Source organism: Phyllostomus discolor, chromosome 2 (assembly GCF_004126475.2).
Source record: "Phyllostomus discolor isolate MPI-MPIP mPhyDis1 chromosome 2, mPhyDis1.pri.v3, whole genome shotgun sequence".
NCBI classification, from domain to species: Eukaryota; Metazoa; Chordata; class Mammalia; order Chiroptera; family Phyllostomidae; genus Phyllostomus; species Phyllostomus discolor.
The window spans coordinates 167,974,049-167,989,897 of NC_040904.2; the positions used below are offsets into that span (position 1 = coordinate 167,974,049).

The following is a 15,849-nucleotide window of genomic DNA, read 5'->3' on the forward strand; positions in this document are numbered from 1 at the left end:
AACGTGCTGTTCTGTGGGTCTCTCTCTCAGATTGTAGGACCCAAAGGACCCCCTGGGCCTCAGGTAAGAAAGGGAGGAAGTCTTTCCTCCACCCCTCCCTCGGCTTACTGATGGGCAGGCCCCTGGCCTTGCTGTCATCTCAATGTTTCCTCACCTTCAGGGACCTGCAGGTGAACAAGGACCCAGAGGTGATCGTGGTGACAAAGGTGAAAAGGTGAGTGGAGAAACAACGCTGCCCGACCCTCTAAGGCCCCCTGCTTGCCTGACCACCACCGCGAGGGCCACCAGTGGACAGGTGGTTCTAGCATTAACACTGTTTCACATCGGCGCCTTGTTCTCTCCCTCCCAAGGGTGCCCCCGGACCTCGTGGCAGAGATGGAGAGCCCGGGACCCCTGGAAATCCTGGCCCCCCTGGCCCTCCTGGCCCCCCTGGTCCCCCTGGCCTTGGTGGAGTAAGTATCCTTATGTCCCCTTTCTTCAGGACGTCCCTCCAGAAATGTGGCTTCTAAATTGCTGCTCACACTGACCTGGCCGGCTCCCAGGGCCGCCAGCAGTGTGTACACAGCCTGTCCATGGGCCTCTCCCCCAGGCCTGTCATTTCGTGGGACCACATATTAGGCATGAGGCTGTGGCACTGAGGGTTGACTTTTTTCAGTCACTGGGCTTCTGCAAAGAAAGTCTTCAGTTACCTGGCACCCTGGTGTCTGTACTGTGTGGTCAGTCCTTGGGAGTGGGTGTGGGGTTGGGGGAGAGGATGACTGGGCACTTGTAGTTCCCTGGAAGAAGAGCGACCACTGTCCTTGGAAGACATTTACACTTGGACCTTGCCAAGTACATTCCAAGCAACTATTCATTCTCATGAAAGAGCCCCACTGAGTGAAGGTGTGTAGCTCAAGTCGTGTTTGGAATCCAACCAGGCAACAAATTATATTATTGCCCAGTGTTTGCAGGTTTGCCATTTCGATGGCTGCTATGTTTTAAATTTTTAAACTTTAAACTCGCAGATGCCTACTACCTCCCTTGCTAAAATATTTCAAGACTGTTGAGTTTAGTCTTTCACTGGGCATTAAAGTCTTTGGTGGGGGGGGAACCCCCACCTTTAAAAGTGAAATGCAGGTAACTGATACTCTTCCAAATAACACTTAGTTTTCTAGGGCAATTATTATGCCACTGTCATCTAATAACACATTTCCAAAACTATATTTCAGGAATCATTGGTAATTCTGATCAATGCGAGGTTAAGCTCCAACAATTAGAGTTTATCTAAATAGAGTTTTTTTTTGTCTGGACAGAGCTTGCCCAGCCAAGCAGGGAAAACCTAAGGCTTGAGAAAGCACCTAATGTTGTTGGGTTTGTTTGCAGAACTTCGCTGCCCAGATGGCTGGAGGATTTGATGAGAAGGCTGGTGGCGCCCAGATGGGCGTAATGCAGGGACCGATGGTAAGACAAGACACCACCAGTTCTCTGCAGCCAGAATGGCAGGAGGGGGCCCTCCGCAGAGGCAGAGACTCTGACAACCTCACGTTTCAGATAATTGCTTAGGGCAGCTCTTCTTCATCGGTTATGTAACCTTCCCATTTACTAGCCCAAAGCATTTGGTCCTTAATGGCCGTGGATGCCAGTTTCAATGATGCGCTGGAGCGACTAAGAAGAATGAGGATGGAGAGGTGCATATAGGCCGATCTGTTGGGAGGCCAGTTGCTATTGCTTTTGGAATGAGAACTGAAGAATGCAGACAGCAGCCACCGCTCTCCAGTATCCACAAGACTTCCAGCAGGAAATCTCAGCCCTGCAGCTCCGACTTGGCACAGGCTAAATGAAACTCAGACTTTAGTAAACATGGCTGCTGTCCAGGAGAAAGCAAGGCCAGCTTCTCTGTCCAAATGGTGCCTATAAATATAAATAGATTTTTGCGTGGGGAGTGGGAAATGAGAAGGGGCAGCCACTGCAGGCCCCCTGCCCACAGAGTGGCTCCTTGTCCTTTGTCTGGGCTGCTGCTGGGAGGAGGTGGCACTCTGGAGGCCGCCGATGAAGCATACCCAGTAACTTCCTCATCTTCCGTCTCAATGCAGGGCCCCATGGGACCACGAGGACCGCCAGGCCCTGCTGGTGCTCCCGTAAGTACCCGGTCTTTTCTTCCTGGCAACAGTGCAGCTGCTTTCAAGCTGTCTGTCAGTTCGTGGGGGTCAGCCTTGTGTTCTTACTTTTTAGGGCCCTCAAGGATTTCAAGGCAACCCTGGTGAACCTGGGGAACCCGGCGTGTCGGTGAGTACCAGCGCGGGCCCTGCCCCTCCTGGGGAGCCTCCAGGACGTACCACCCAGACCCCAGTCCTGTCACTGCCACCTGCACACACCGCCTGGGCTTCCCCATGGCAGAGGGCCCAGAGGATGTCCAGATGCCGCTTCTTAGCCTTGGGGGAGCTCTGACAGAGGTCTGACAGGGACCACCAGGAACTCTGCCATAACTGTCCCCTTTCTGGTCCATCCCTATCGTGTCCTATCTGCTGCTCACCACTATGCTCTGCTCTGGACCTTGATTCTCTCTTAGCACGAAATGGGGTTGTTCCACCTTTCTTCCTTAGAGGGAAACTAGCTTCCAAAAACACCCCAAAACAAAACTGTAGTCTTTGAGCTTTGTCCACTGATTTGGTGTCTTCCCCCTTCGACCATCTCTTAAACTGTTTTCCTTTGTAGGGTCCCATGGGTCCCCGTGGCCCTCCAGGCCCCCCTGGAAAACCTGGTGACGATGTGAGTATACACGAGTGGTCACAGGAGTGGCTGCCTCTGTGACAGGGTCTGAAGGGAGTTGTGCTGGGGCGCTGATTGGCTGGCTCCTGGGGGGACGCATCTGAAAGGGCAAGACCAGTTGTCTGAAACTCAGACCCTCTGTGCTGTCCACCTTCCTCCTTGCAGCTTAGCTTGCACATGCCCTGGGGACTGCAGCGGACTCAGTGGGGAGGGAAATAATTAAAACACCATTAGCTCCAAGAAGGGAAATTGAGAAATGAGAGAAGGGAGAGGGAGAACACCAGGGGAAAAGATACAGAGAAGAAAAAACAAAGAAAGAAACATTCAATAATCCAACATTATCTTAATTGTAAATGAGTTAGGAAAAGCTCAGCCTGAGTCAGGGTGTCTACAAAGGATGCAAACGAAGCAAAAGGACAAGGGAGGCCACTCAGGCTATTCCCAGGAAAGGCATTAGACGGTCCAAGTCTCCCGGGGTGAGGGAGCTCGAGCCCTGTCAGCAGAGCGCAGGAGAGCAGAGAGGGATCGCCCACCAGGGGAAGCGGGGGCTGGTGGGGACGGAGGAGCTGGCCCACCCAACGTGTAGCTGTCCCAAAGAATACTTTATGACCTAGGAAAGGCATTTAGGGAAGTCTGGAATGCGAAGGAGATGAGGGAGAGGAGTCAGCAGGTGGGCAAAGGCATGAGGACCGAGGGTGGTCTGGGGAGCGCCAGTCACGCTGCTGAGTCTCCCGAGGAAGCTGAGGCCATCTCTCTCCCGCAGGGCGAAGCTGGAAAGCCTGGAAAACCTGGTGAACGAGGCCCTCCTGGCCCTCAGGTAGAGCCCCACCTTTCCCAGCCTCCAGCCCCCCTTTGTACTCCTCCAGTTCAGTTAGCTCACTTCTAAAACAAAATCCCAACAGACCTTGCATGTCCCACACCGGCATCTGACCATCGCGTTTATAATCCTAACACAGTTCCCCAGGGGAGGCCTGGCAGTTGTTTCTGCCCAGTTTGTGTAAAGTGGGGTGAGGCAAGGTGAGGGGGATTCTGGGAGGCACTAAAAGAACTGTCCAAGGGCTGGGCCTCTTCACTGCTCCCTGGTGGTCAGGGAGCTGGCTCCCAAGGCTGTTAGCTGCTCAGGCAGCCTTTGCTGGGTTCTTCTGCTCTGGGCCCTGACATCTCCTCTTTGGGTTTTCAGGGTGCTCGTGGCTTCCCGGGAACCCCAGGCCTTCCTGGTGTCAAAGGTCACAGAGTAAGTATCTTGGGTGAGGGTGTTAGAAGGAAAGGATTGTCCCCGGGGAGAGAGAAGCTTTTGGAGACACGTGCATTTCTTCCTATCGGGGTTTCTTAGAAGCGTGATAGATGTTTCTTTTCTTGCCTCCTAGGGTTACCCAGGCCTGGACGGTGCTAAAGGCGAAGCTGGTGCTCCAGGTGTGAAGGTAAGGACCAGGATGCACTCTGGGACAGGGGACAGAGGGAGGTGTGGGAGTCTTTTCTCCCAGTCAAGGGGATGCTGTTGAGCTTGGTGGAGTCAGGATGTCGGAACAGCTTTGGTTGGAAAGAGCCAGTCCTGTATCCTGATGCATGAAGAGAGCTCGGGGAGTTGTCTCTCACAGGACTGGTGCTCAGAAGTGTCAGTAATGGCTTAGATGACCAGAGCTTCCAGCTCTTCTGTGGGATTTTTCTGGGTCTGGCAGTGGGGTCCCAGTCACTAACCTTGCGCATCTTCTTTCCCAGGGAGAGAGCGGCTCCCCCGGCGAGAATGGCTCTCCAGGCCCGATGGTGAGTGCGAGCGCCCCCTGCAGGGCCTCCAGACAGCCTTCGCACACCTCCTGCAGCCCGGGAGGCGGCTTCTCCACCAACGCCAGTGCTTCCTTTGTGCAAAGCAGCTATCCAGTGTTGTAGACTGATCTCCGTTAGGAGCACAAGGCCAAATGTATCAATCAGATGATTTGGTCAAGGTTTTGCCCACATTTCCTTGAAACAGCCCTAACACACTTTATGTGTGTTTGAATTTTAAAAACTTCTGTTTATTCTCAATACTTCGGGCACCTCATCTATTGCAAGAGGCAAGATGAGCCGGTAACCCGGATGCCGGTCAGTCACCGAACCTCCGTGCGCTCTTCCTGGGCAGCAGACCTTGGCGTACTCTGATGCCTGCACGCTGCCTCCCCTCGGGGGTCCGGGAAAGGCCTGCAGGTGCAAGTGACGGCGCAGAGTGTCATTGAGACAACTCACACTCGTGCCGTCCTGGTGTGTGTTCCAGGGTCCCCGTGGTCTGCCTGGCGAGAGAGGACGGACCGGCCCTGCAGGCGCTGTGGTGAGTAATTGGCAAGGCCAAAAGCCACCATTTGTCCACCACTCTTCAGAGTTTCCAAGCACTTTCACATAGAGTTACTTCACTTGACTCAAAAAATAGCCCGGTGAGGGGCAGAGAGCACGGCCATCCCACAGGGTTTGCTCCGGTGCCACAAATTCCCCGGCTGGAGTGCTCAGTGGGAGGAGGGGTGGGCTGGGGGCGGGTGGGTGGTGAGGGCAGGGCCCTCTGCTAACCAGTCTGCATTATTCAGGTAGTCCCCTCCACAGCACTCCCCACTCCCCAGGCAATCCAGTTTGAATTTAGGGGCAGATTTGAGCCGGCTACAGTAGGGTGCTACTCTTTGTTCTTCTGATCGAGTCAGATGATGCTCTAGAAAATGTAACAGCCCAGGGTATCTGACCGGGCGTTTGTGTGTGACACTGCTGCTGCTGTTGTGACAATATGGCACCAGTGGCCACCATTTCACCGGCACCTTCTAGGAGGAATGCCTCATATGCCTTGTCTCGTTCAAGTCTCCCTCAGATTATTTTATTCTCCCCATTTTAGAGAAGAAGAAACTGAGGCACAGGAAGGTTAATAGCTTAAGACAAACAGTGCTTGGCAGCCTCAGCCTTTGGTGGCCTCTCGTTAATGTGGGGAATAAGAAGCGAGGGGATTTGCAACCGATGTCGGTGCAGGGGCTTAGCTCTGGCCCCCTGGCAACAGAGAGCCCTGGTAGGCGCTGGTCGTGGGGTGAGTGAAGCGATGAGAGCTGTGGTGGAGAAGGATCATGCTGTCTGTCGGTTTCGGGCCCCAGCCACCCGTGTGCCGGGGCCCCTCCTCCTGGGTGCTCGCCGGGCTGGCCAGAGTAAATCAGCTTCACTCAGTTGTGCTGCTTCCCAGATACTGTATCTGTTTGGCAGAAATTGTTCTCAAAAGCAGATCAGTGAAGTAACAAGCAGCCTCGACCCTCATTTGTCACCCAGAGCTGCTGAAGTGCCTTGTCCCGGGGTCACTTTTTGTGAGGGGATTAGAGAGTGAGTGCTGAGCCTGCCAAGAAACACTTCTGTTTCTTCGGATTAGCAGGAACTGGTTTGCGGCTCCTTGGCCAGGCCTGGAGCCACGGTGGCTGCCCCCAGGTGGGACAGAGAGGAGCTGCATCCCTGCTCTGGAGTCCCTCCTTCCTGGGCACACTGGGCCCCGGTTCCTGGCCCACAGTAGTCCCCATGGCAGTCAGGCTGGCAGGGTGTGCATGGGATTTGGCATGGAAGGTCGACAATGCTACAGAGTTCCAAGTGCAGGCCTGGTGTCAAGGCTGGGCCAGGGACTAGGCTGGCTTGGCCTCTGCCTGCTGTGTCACGCGCCCCCTCCCCCCCCTTGGGCCGGACTGTGCCCTCCCCCCAGGCTCGCTGCAGCGAGAGGCTCCGATGCTACCCCGGCTCTGGCCTCTTGGAGCAGCACCGCAGCGCCCCTTTGCTCGTGCCCAGCCGGGCCTCTCCCCCGGCTTTGCCCTGGAGGGAGGGCACCCCAGGGCTTCCCAGAGCAGCCAGGCCAGCCCAGAAGGGGCTCTGGCCAATGCTGAAGCTTTATGTTCCCCCTGACATTCTTCTGCTGAGTCTTCTCTTGCTTCCCTGTTTAATGCCAATCTGGAGAGTCTCAGTTGGGAGAAATGGGCCATAGCCAGGAAGAAGATTTGAGTCTTATTTAAAACATGAGCTCCCCCTAAAGCATCCTTCCTCCTCAGCTTTGGTGGAGAGGCAGAGGCAGGCAGATGGGGAAAGGTTGCCTTCTGGCCTCCACCGGCCCCCTGCCGAGCACCAGGTGCCAGGTCCAGCTCAGCCCAGCCTCCTGGTTCCTGGGGCTCTGGGACAAGCTCCCGGGGCCCTTGAGAGACAAACTGAGGGGTGCTCACCACAAACCTGGGGAGAAAACCTCAAAGTGCAAGTCCTCTGGAGAAAAGCTGGCTGCTTTGCCTTTCTGTGTGAGGGAGTCTCCGGGGCACCAGCGCAGATGTGGTCCCTGGGCTGCACTGGGTGCCCCGTCCCCATCCTGGGGCCCCTTCCTGGGCTGGTGGCAGACATCCTGCGAGCGAGCGAGCATCTCTGTTTTCCTCAGGAGGAGGTTGTCAGGGAGGGGCCGGTGTGCAGAGGCAGCCTGGAGTTCACCGAGGGGAGGCCTTGCCCAAGCCCTGGAAGTCTTCCCGCTGTGAGCGGGCAGGACCTGGTCAAGATCTCTCCTTGGCGATTTGATTTTCCTTTGGCCCAATTCTCAGAGTCTTTAAATGATAACTTGGCCTTGAAGTTGGAGATGTTTGAGATCTACACTGAAGTTTAAGGAACGATGGAATAGCTGGGGAACTACCCAAGCTTTATTTAAGCGGAGAATGAGCTCTCTGAAGACCCCGAGTTCCCATGCAGGCGGCCACCACGGAGGGGCACTGGGGCCCCTCCCTCCCTCCCTCCCCCGGAGCTGTGTCCCAGCTCCCACCACACCGGCCTCACGCTCAGCCCTGGGACTCCCTGGGCACAGCGCCACCCACAGTTCTGTGCAGCCGGCTGTGTGTATGGAGGGGCTGGACGCCTAGGCACTTCTCACAATATCCGCTTCCTTCTCCTTGCTCACAGGGTGCCCGGGGCAACGACGGTCAACCAGGCCCCGCAGGGCCTCCGGTAAGTGTTTCATCCGTGGCAGGTTTGCCCTTGAGGCCCAGCCTGCAGCCCCGTGCAGCCCCATGTTTGTTCAGCGTGAGCGGAGTGTGCGCTCAGGCTCCTACTGGAGGGGAGGAGGAGTCGTTTTTCAGTAGCCTGAGCTTGTTGATAACAAGCTTTAAAGCGACGGTTTGCTTTTCTCGGCCACCTTTTGTGCGGTGTTTTTGAGGAGGGGTAGGTAGAGAGGGAGCTGGAAGAAGCACCTGCTTCTCTCCCCTCGTCTAGTCATAGTCTTGCTTTGCCTTCTGAGGCCAGGCCTGGGGACACGGGAAGTGGGGACAGTTTTCATCCAGGGACTTTAGCCACAGGGGATGTGGAGCCAAATCAGTACAGAGGTGTGGCTCAGTGGATTGAACGTTGGCCTGCAAACCAAAGGGTCGCTGGTTCAATTCCCAGTCAGGACACATGCCTGGGTTGCAGGCCAGATCCCAAGTTGGAGGCATGTGAGAGGCAACCACACACTGATGTTTCTCTCCCTCTATTTCTCCCTCACTTCCCCTCTCTCTAAAAATAAATCAATAAAATCCTTTAAAAAACTTGGGAGAAGTGAGAAGGAATGTGAGGTGTGTGGGGTGGCTCACTCTGGGGTCTGCAGAGATTCTTCCCAGAATGGCATTCACCTCTGTACCCCCTTGCTTCCTCCAGGGTCCCGTGGGTCCTGCTGGCGGCCCTGGCTTCCCTGGGGCTCCCGGTGCCAAGGTGAGTGCCCTGGTGGGTGAGTCAGGAACCCCCTTCCCCCATAACCTTTGCTGACCAGCTCCTGGATGATGCCCCCTCCCTTCTGAGGAATGTCTCCCACCCCCACTTGCTGCTGCTCTCCAAAGAGAAGAGCCAGGCATTCTGCAGAGTCACCACCTAGAAGGGAAAGGGAGATGGAAAGATAAAGAGCTAGGGGTACTACAGTTACAGCTTCAGAGAAAGATGGAGAGACACCGGAGACCCGAGGGGGAGCAGAAGACCCGGAGAGGAAGGAAAGAAGGCAGAGCTCAGCCAGCTCTGGGCCCAGGAGGAGCTGGAGGGAAGTGGGCAGGGAGCAGCTCCCCTCTGCACTGCTCCATCTGGGGGCTTGGCTCTCCCAGGCCCTGTTAATTGAGTTCTTCCGAGGATTAACAGAGGCCAGTGGCAGGCCAGCCAGTGCGGGGAATGGCCCCTGGCCCAGGAGGGGTTCCAGTGCGCAAGTCCCCGGGAATTCTCTCCTGTCACCGCCAGGAGATGAATAAGGAGCCTCCGTGTGGTCACTGGCATCAGGTTGCTTTTCCTCTCCCCGGGGTTTCCATGGCAACCAGACAGTGTCTGAGGCCCTGGGAGCCGGGTGAAGGAGACCCATTGTGAAGAGGGACAGTGGAAGGTGAGGGGGCCTGACTTTTAGAAAATAATAATTGCAAAAGTGAGCAAGAATGTTCTGAGAAGAAACCTGAGGAGACTCTGCCTTCCCCCAGGGTCAGCAGTCCTCCCCAGGGACTCTGCCATCGAGAGAGCCCAGATCTCAGCCAGTTGCAACTTTCAGGAAAAAATGAAAGTAAAAGCAGGGGCCCCTGGGAGGAGGGTGCAGGCTGCCAGAAGCCCAGGAGAATTCAACCAGTCAGAGCTGGAACAAGTAGAGTAGGGCGCCGGTCCTCGCTTGTATTTGCGCTGCTTTCTAGCTCCATTCTAATGGGCCTGGCCCAGCGCCTGGCACGGCAGCATTCACACACCGGCCGGGTCCCAGTGGAGTGGTGCCCTGAGTTGAGGTGGCCAAGGGCCTCCATGTCCTCAAACATGAGAAAAACAGGTAGAGAAAGGGAGGTGGAGGTACCTGCCTGTCTCAGCCACCCACCTGCTGTCCCACCACACCAGGAGGGCAGGACCCCACACGTGGTTTTCCGACGGGTGCTGTGAGACTTATACCCTACGGTGCCCGTGACTGTGGCGTGTAACTGCGTTTGCTCGTGGTGGTTCACAGTATCGTGGGGAGATGGAGACAGAGAGGCAGGGGAGGAAGTCACCAGGTCAGCGAGCTTGGTCAGGTGGCCCCACATGCTTATGTACATGGTGGTTCGGCTTTTTGGTGCGTGCATACAGCTGGCCCCAAACTGTTGCTGGTCCGCAGGAGGTCTCTGTCCTTTTATCTTCTCCTCATTCCATCTCTTCCTGCCTCTTCCAGGGTGAAGCTGGTCCCACCGGTGCTCGTGGTCCTGAAGGCGCTCAAGGTCCTCGCGGTGAACCTGGCACTCCTGGGTCCCCCGGGCCGGCTGGGGCCTCTGTAAGTGCAGCTTCTGTTCAGCCCGAAGGCCTGCAGTCTGTGCCCCTGGCAGCCTTGACCCCGTGCTTAGCACTGAGGGAGGCGGAGCCCCAGTCATCACACTTCCATTCTGACCCCGTGCCTGCTCCTGCGCCCCCATCTCTACACACTGCCTCCCTCCGCCCCCCAGCCTGTCCTCCCCACACTCAGCAGGCTGGTGCCTGGAAAGGGCAGCTGTCGACCCTGCCCCTGGATCCTGTGGCCTGGGAGAGCTGGGAGAGCTGGGAGTTTATCCTTTGCTGCTTGTTTTATAATGACCGTGTCACCTCTTCCAGGGTAACCCTGGAACAGACGGAATTCCTGGAGCCAAAGGGTCTGCTGTGAGTGTGGCCTTCGGACTCAGCTCCTCGGGTGGGGTTGGGCCTCCCTCGCACCTGCTCCTGATGCCCTTCTCTCCTGCTCACAATGACAGGGTGCTCCTGGCATCGCGGGTGCTCCTGGCTTCCCTGGGCCACGTGGTCCTCCCGGCCCTCAAGGTGCAACTGGTCCTTTGGGCCCGAAAGGTCAGACGGTAAGAGCCTGGGGTGAACCCCAAGTTCCACCGACGTCCTGGAGTCAGACCCCACCCTCCCTCCTTCCCGAGCTCGCACTCCTGTCCTTTGGCGGGGGCCTTTGGGGTTCCTGGGGATGGGGGCAGGGTGCACTGAGAGAGCCCAGTGTGAGAACCTGCCTGTCTCTTTTGTCAAGGGCGAGCCTGGTATTGCTGGCTTCAAAGGCGAGCAAGGCCCCAAGGGAGAACCTGTGAGTATCTGCCCATCAGCCCTTGTCTTTCCACGTTGCTGCCACTCTCTGGGCCCAGGGCCATCCCCTGGCCCTGCCCACCGCCCACCGCCCACCGCCCTCCACCCACCGCTCACTGCCTCTGTATCCCCAGCCCCTCATCTGGGACCTCCCAGGCTGTGCCTGAAGGGGATGGGACAGGCTTGAGGAGATGTTGCAGCTTTGGCTCGCATCTTTGGCTTGACCAGTCTGAACAGTTTTAACGTTACACCCTCTCTCCCCCCGCTGGGCCACTTCTGCTCTTCCACGGCAGACCCTTTATGGCCTCCTGCAAGCTCCCTCCCCACCCTCACCCCCTGCCCTGAAATGGTTGCCAAGGCCACTTCCTCCACACGCCAGTCAGTGCTTGCACAGGACCCGGTGAGGGCTCATCTGTCTCTCTTTGTGTTGGTTCTCAGGGCCCCGCTGGCCCCCAAGGAGCCCCCGGTCCTGCTGGTGAAGAAGGCAAAAGAGGTGCCCGTGGAGAGCCTGGTGGTGCTGGGCCCATCGGTCCCCCGGGAGAAAGAGTAAGTGGGCTGGCCAGGAGTCCCTGCTTTTACTGGTTGTGACCCCAGACGGAAATCAAGTCGCTGTGGCTCTGTTCTTGCCAAGTGACGTGGCCTTCTGGCTACCAGGCTCCTCTTCCCTCCACTCACCACCGTGGGATAGGGCCCCTTCTCCTTATTTGTGCCCCCCCACCCCCCCGCACCGGGTGACATGACATAGTTTGAGCTCCTTCCCAGACAGGTGGAGACAGGCCCAAGAAGTTAATCTTCTGGAATCTTGCAGGCTGTAGCTACTGCTCCATTGGAACTGTGGTTGGCAGGATAGACCCCCTAGAGCCCGACTAGGCTCTCTGCGGCCACAGTTGATTGGGGCCATTCCAATGTGCTGCTTTTCCTCCCACTTCTTCCTAGGGTGCTCCTGGCAACCGAGGCTTCCCTGGTCAGGATGGTCTGGCAGGTCCCAAGGTGAGTAGGGGAAGAGGGGCTGGGGTCTCTTCCTGCATCCTCAGTCCAATGGCCTCCCGCTGACCGCCTGCCTCCTCTTGTACAGGGAGCCCCTGGAGAGCGAGGGCCCAGTGGCCTGGCTGGCCCCAAGGGAGCCAACGGTGACCCTGGCCGACCCGGAGAGCCTGGCCTTCCTGGAGCCCGGGTAAGTACAGATCTGCTTTTGCCCTTGGTTTCTGACTCTGAGCAGACCCCTGTGCCCTTCCCCACCTTTCCCTTCCACCCTGTGCTGCCAGGATCGGGAGGTCCCGGGACCTCCTCTGACATTCATCTCCCTCTCTCTCCTGAACAAAGGGTCTCACTGGCCGCCCCGGTGATGCTGGTCCTCAAGGCAAAATTGGTCCTTCTGTAAGTCCATCGTCTGGTTTGTTGGGAGGGGTGGGGGCACTCTCGGGGAAGCAGGTGGGAAGAGAGACAGCAGTTTGGGCAGAGACAGCCTGTGGATTTTGAGAGCTGGGGAGGGGGCTGATGGTCGGTTCTGGGGTCAGGTGTGGCCTGGACAGTGTCTGTGAGCTCTGAAAACATCACCACGTTGTGCATTTGGGCCTTTCTTTGGGGGAAGACAAAGCCCAGTATGCACTTTCAGAAGCAAAACTAGCTACGCAGTGCCTTGTCATGGGCAGGGTCTGTGTGTGTGGCCCACATGTGCGGGCTGCTGGGCACAGCCTGGGTCACTGTCCCTCGCTGTGTGTGGCGGTGCCCAGTCCAGTACTGGCCACACAGTAGGCACTTGGTAGGTATTGGATGGACAGATGCGGTCAGAGTATCTGTTCTGAGGATGGTGTCCTCTCTTTCAGGGAGCCCCTGGCGAAGACGGTCGCCCTGGGCCTCCAGGTCCTCAGGGGGCTCGTGGGCAGCCTGGCGTCATGGGTTTCCCTGGCCCCAAAGGTGCCAATGTAAGTAACAGTCTGCCCTCCCGTGTCCTTCTGTTTGGCACTACCTCCCTTCCTGGGGGAGGGCTGGCTCCTGAACCGAGTTAACCAAAGGGCAGTGTGAGTGGGGTCGCTGGTGCCTTTGTGTCCTACAGGGGGGCATGTGGTCTGGGAAGCCCAGGCCTGCATAGAGCCTTGAGACTCCTCAGCCATGGCACTGTCTCATGGGGCAGTGCCCGCAGTTTGTGCTCCTGAGCGGGAGAGAAGGTGCTGACTCTCAGTGTCAGCCTTTGCTGTGCGTCAGGCCCCACACCGCAGCGTCCCCAGCCCGCCCCACCCGCCACTCCCACCAGAGCCTTCCACCTCACGGTCCTGCTCTCTCTCCTCCAGGGCGAGCCAGGGAAAGCTGGTGAGAAAGGACTGCCCGGTGCTCCTGGCCTAAGGGTGAGTGCCCACCCCACTGCTGTGCCTTGGTGCTGGCTGGTCGTCCACTGGGCATGGGCCCCCCTGCAGCATGCTCCCGGGGTCGCGGGTTAGCAGCACAGCTTCCTGGGGCCCATCTGCTCTGGGCCCTTGGGAGCCCACACAAGGGGACTCTGGGTGCTGTTGGTCAGCTGCCCAGGAAGACAAGGAAGACGCCTGTGTTGAGCAAACGGGCCAGGGAGGGGAGGGCAGGCAAGGGGTGTACGTGGAGTTCAGGTGCAGTGTAGTGGGGCTCTGGAAACCCTGGGCCACGGAGTGTATCTGCCCGGTGCTGGGTGCTGCAGGAAGGACGAGAAGTGACTCATGACCTCACCCTTTCCTCTCCCCTCTAGGGTCTTCCTGGCAAAGATGGAGAGACAGGTGCTGCAGGCCCCCCTGGACCCGCTGTAAGTACTTGCCCAGCCTCTCTAGGTGGCCCTGTGGGCAGGGGCTTGGTGGGGCGGTGGCTGGGTACCTCGGGCCTGCTGGGTAAGGGAACTGACAGATGTGGACCTGGGCTGGCCCGGGACACAAGACCCCGCCCCGAGCCAAGGCAAGGTCTCCTGCCCCGAGGTGGTGGTGTGGGCCCCGCCCTGGTGATGACTGGTGGGAGTGCAGGCAAACACACCTTGCTCCAGCTGTGCAGGACAGTGTCGGTCTCGCCCTCCTGGGGCTGCCCCCCAGGGCCTCTGGCTGAGGCTCTCAGGTGCTCTGGAGCGCCAGCTCAGCCCATCTTTGTTTCCTCTGCAGGGACCTGCTGGTGAACGAGGCGAGCAGGGTGCTCCCGGGCCATCTGGGTTCCAGGTAGGCAGCTGGAGTCCCCAGCTTTCTCTGCAGTCCCTGTCTCTCTGGCCCCATGCTCAGCAGGCACTGTGGGTAGAGGGCCTGCTCCCTCAAAGGGGGCCAGAGGATTGAGGTTTCCCTGTACCCCTCATCCTGGCCCTGTGCCAGATCTCCTTGAAGGGTGGGGCAGCAAACTCACCTCTTTGCTAATCTTGTTACTTTGGCTTCTAGGGACTTCCTGGCCCTCCCGGTCCCCCAGGTGAAGGTGGAAAACCAGGAGACCAGGTGAGTATGGGCCTCTTTGAATCTGCAGCCTGTTCAGATGGGAAGATCTCTTCTGACGCCCTGGTGACAAGGGCAGGAGGGCAGGAGGGGTTCCGTGAGGCCCGGGTGTCTGGGCTGAACCCCAGCTCTCCGAGAAGGAAGGATGCTCAGCCAGGACTCGGACATAAAAGCCCTCAGTCTTTCACACATGCTTCTTGTTCTCCAGGGCGTTCCCGGTGAAGCTGGAGCCCCCGGCCTCGTGGGCCCCAGAGTGAGTGTCCCGATAACCATTCCTGCCGGTGTCCCTGGGCCTGACCTCGCCCTGCACAGCTCTGCCAGTGCCCCCAGCAGTACAGCCACCTTGGGCCCTGGGCGTCCGCTCTGCTCCCCACTTCCCTGCTTCTCCCTGGGCCTCCACCCCGTCTCTTTTGTCTAACTGCTCCTTGGTGTCTCTGCCACAGGGTGAACGAGGCTTCCCAGGTGAACGTGGCTCTCCTGGTGCCCAAGGCCTCCAGGGGGCCCGTGGTCTCCCCGGCACTCCTGGCACTGATGGCCCCAAAGTGAGTGAGCCCGGTCTGCGGGCTGGGTCCTCTGGGCTGGCCTGGGAGGCTTGCTGCAGGCGGAAGCGGAAGGGGGAGAGGAAGGAGTGAACGATGAAATAGAAAGGTGGTCTGGACAGAGGAAGAGAAAGAAAGGGGTGTTCGGGGCCTGGGGCCCTGGGGGAGGTGCTGCCCCCCACAGACTTCTTCTTTCGCTCTCCCCAGGGTGCATCTGGCCCCGCTGGACCCCCTGGGGCTCAGGGCCCTCCAGGCCTGCAGGGCATGCCCGGTGAGAGGGGAGCAGCTGGTATTTCTGGGCCCAAGGGAGACAGGGTAAGTGCCAGGCTGACGCGCCTCCCCCAAAGCCGCCCTTCCTGCGCCCCCGCACACAGTCCCATGCACCCACGGGTGAGGCCCCCGCTACCTGCCTTGAGGAACTTGGAGACCCCCTCCAAAGTCTCTGTTTGCCTTTTAGGGACTTCCTCCCCGACCCTTCCCTCCACCTCACTCTGGTTAGTCCTTGCCACTCACCCTGAGGTGGCAGCAGTTCCCTCTGGGCCAGGGGCTTCTTTGCGTGCCCCCCTGAGGTAGCCCGTTTTCTCTCTCCCACAGGGTGATGTTGGTGAGAAAGGCCCTGAGGGAGCCCCCGGGAAGGATGGTGGACGAGTAAGTGGATGCTGGTTGCTGGCTTCTTGGGGACTGGGTGGGGACAGGTGCAGGGACCCTATAGGTTCCCAGCCCTGTACTCCAAGAGGCTGTGTACATGTGTGGTCCCTGGTTCTAGCTCAGCTGTCTGGGCTGGGCAACCACAGGGACTTCCCTGTCACCACTGGGGGCCACAGGGCGGGAGGGTGAGAGGGAGGGAGTTCGGGGGCCATGGAGGGCATGCCGCAGTCCACTGGGTGTGGGGTCCCGGAGCCCCTGCTGGGCCCCAAGCCCCTGGCTAACTCTCCCTGACTTCCTCACCTCCGCCTCTTCTCTCCCAGGGTCTGACAGGCCCCATCGGCCCCCCTGGACCTGCTGGTGCCAATGGCGAGAAGGTGAGTCCTGGCTCCCTTCCCCCATCGAGCCCCCTTCTCATGTCTTGGCCAAAACACTTATTTCTTCTCCTTGCTCATGAACTGCCACCTTTCTGCCCACAA

At 58.4% G+C, this 15,849-nt stretch overlaps 1 protein-coding gene across 4 annotated transcripts in view; it reads left to right on the forward strand.

The window, feature by feature from the left end:
* COL2A1 (collagen type II alpha 1 chain) overlaps positions 1 to 15,849 on the forward strand; it is a 30,829-nt gene that overhangs the window by 6,377 nt on the left and 8,603 nt on the right. For all 4 annotated transcript variants that reach the window (XM_036019119.1, XM_028532080.2, XM_036019120.1 and 1 more), the window contains 32 exons: positions 31 to 63; positions 161 to 214; positions 351 to 452; positions 1,363 to 1,440; positions 2,073 to 2,117; positions 2,212 to 2,265; positions 2,695 to 2,748; positions 3,512 to 3,565; positions 3,929 to 3,982; positions 4,116 to 4,169; positions 4,468 to 4,512; positions 4,997 to 5,050; positions 7,654 to 7,698; positions 8,383 to 8,436; positions 9,881 to 9,979; positions 10,294 to 10,338; positions 10,431 to 10,529; positions 10,706 to 10,759; positions 11,197 to 11,304; positions 11,695 to 11,748; positions 11,834 to 11,932; positions 12,082 to 12,135; positions 12,585 to 12,683; positions 13,050 to 13,103; positions 13,475 to 13,528; positions 13,872 to 13,925; positions 14,136 to 14,189; positions 14,395 to 14,439; positions 14,630 to 14,728; positions 14,933 to 15,040; positions 15,320 to 15,373; positions 15,694 to 15,747. In XM_036019119.1, coding sequence (XP_035875012.1) covers positions 31 to 63; positions 161 to 214; positions 351 to 452; positions 1,363 to 1,440; positions 2,073 to 2,117; positions 2,212 to 2,265; positions 2,695 to 2,748; positions 3,512 to 3,565; positions 3,929 to 3,982; positions 4,116 to 4,169; positions 4,468 to 4,512; positions 4,997 to 5,050; positions 7,654 to 7,698; positions 8,383 to 8,436; positions 9,881 to 9,979; positions 10,294 to 10,338; positions 10,431 to 10,529; positions 10,706 to 10,759; positions 11,197 to 11,304; positions 11,695 to 11,748; positions 11,834 to 11,932; positions 12,082 to 12,135; positions 12,585 to 12,683; positions 13,050 to 13,103; positions 13,475 to 13,528; positions 13,872 to 13,925; positions 14,136 to 14,189; positions 14,395 to 14,439; positions 14,630 to 14,728; positions 14,933 to 15,040; positions 15,320 to 15,373; positions 15,694 to 15,747 — 2,067 coding nt within the window. The remainder of the gene's footprint in view (positions 1 to 30; positions 64 to 160; positions 215 to 350; positions 453 to 1,362; positions 1,441 to 2,072; positions 2,118 to 2,211; positions 2,266 to 2,694; positions 2,749 to 3,511; positions 3,566 to 3,928; positions 3,983 to 4,115; positions 4,170 to 4,467; positions 4,513 to 4,996; positions 5,051 to 7,653; positions 7,699 to 8,382; positions 8,437 to 9,880; positions 9,980 to 10,293; positions 10,339 to 10,430; positions 10,530 to 10,705; positions 10,760 to 11,196; positions 11,305 to 11,694; positions 11,749 to 11,833; positions 11,933 to 12,081; positions 12,136 to 12,584; positions 12,684 to 13,049; positions 13,104 to 13,474; positions 13,529 to 13,871; positions 13,926 to 14,135; positions 14,190 to 14,394; positions 14,440 to 14,629; positions 14,729 to 14,932; positions 15,041 to 15,319; positions 15,374 to 15,693; positions 15,748 to 15,849) is intronic.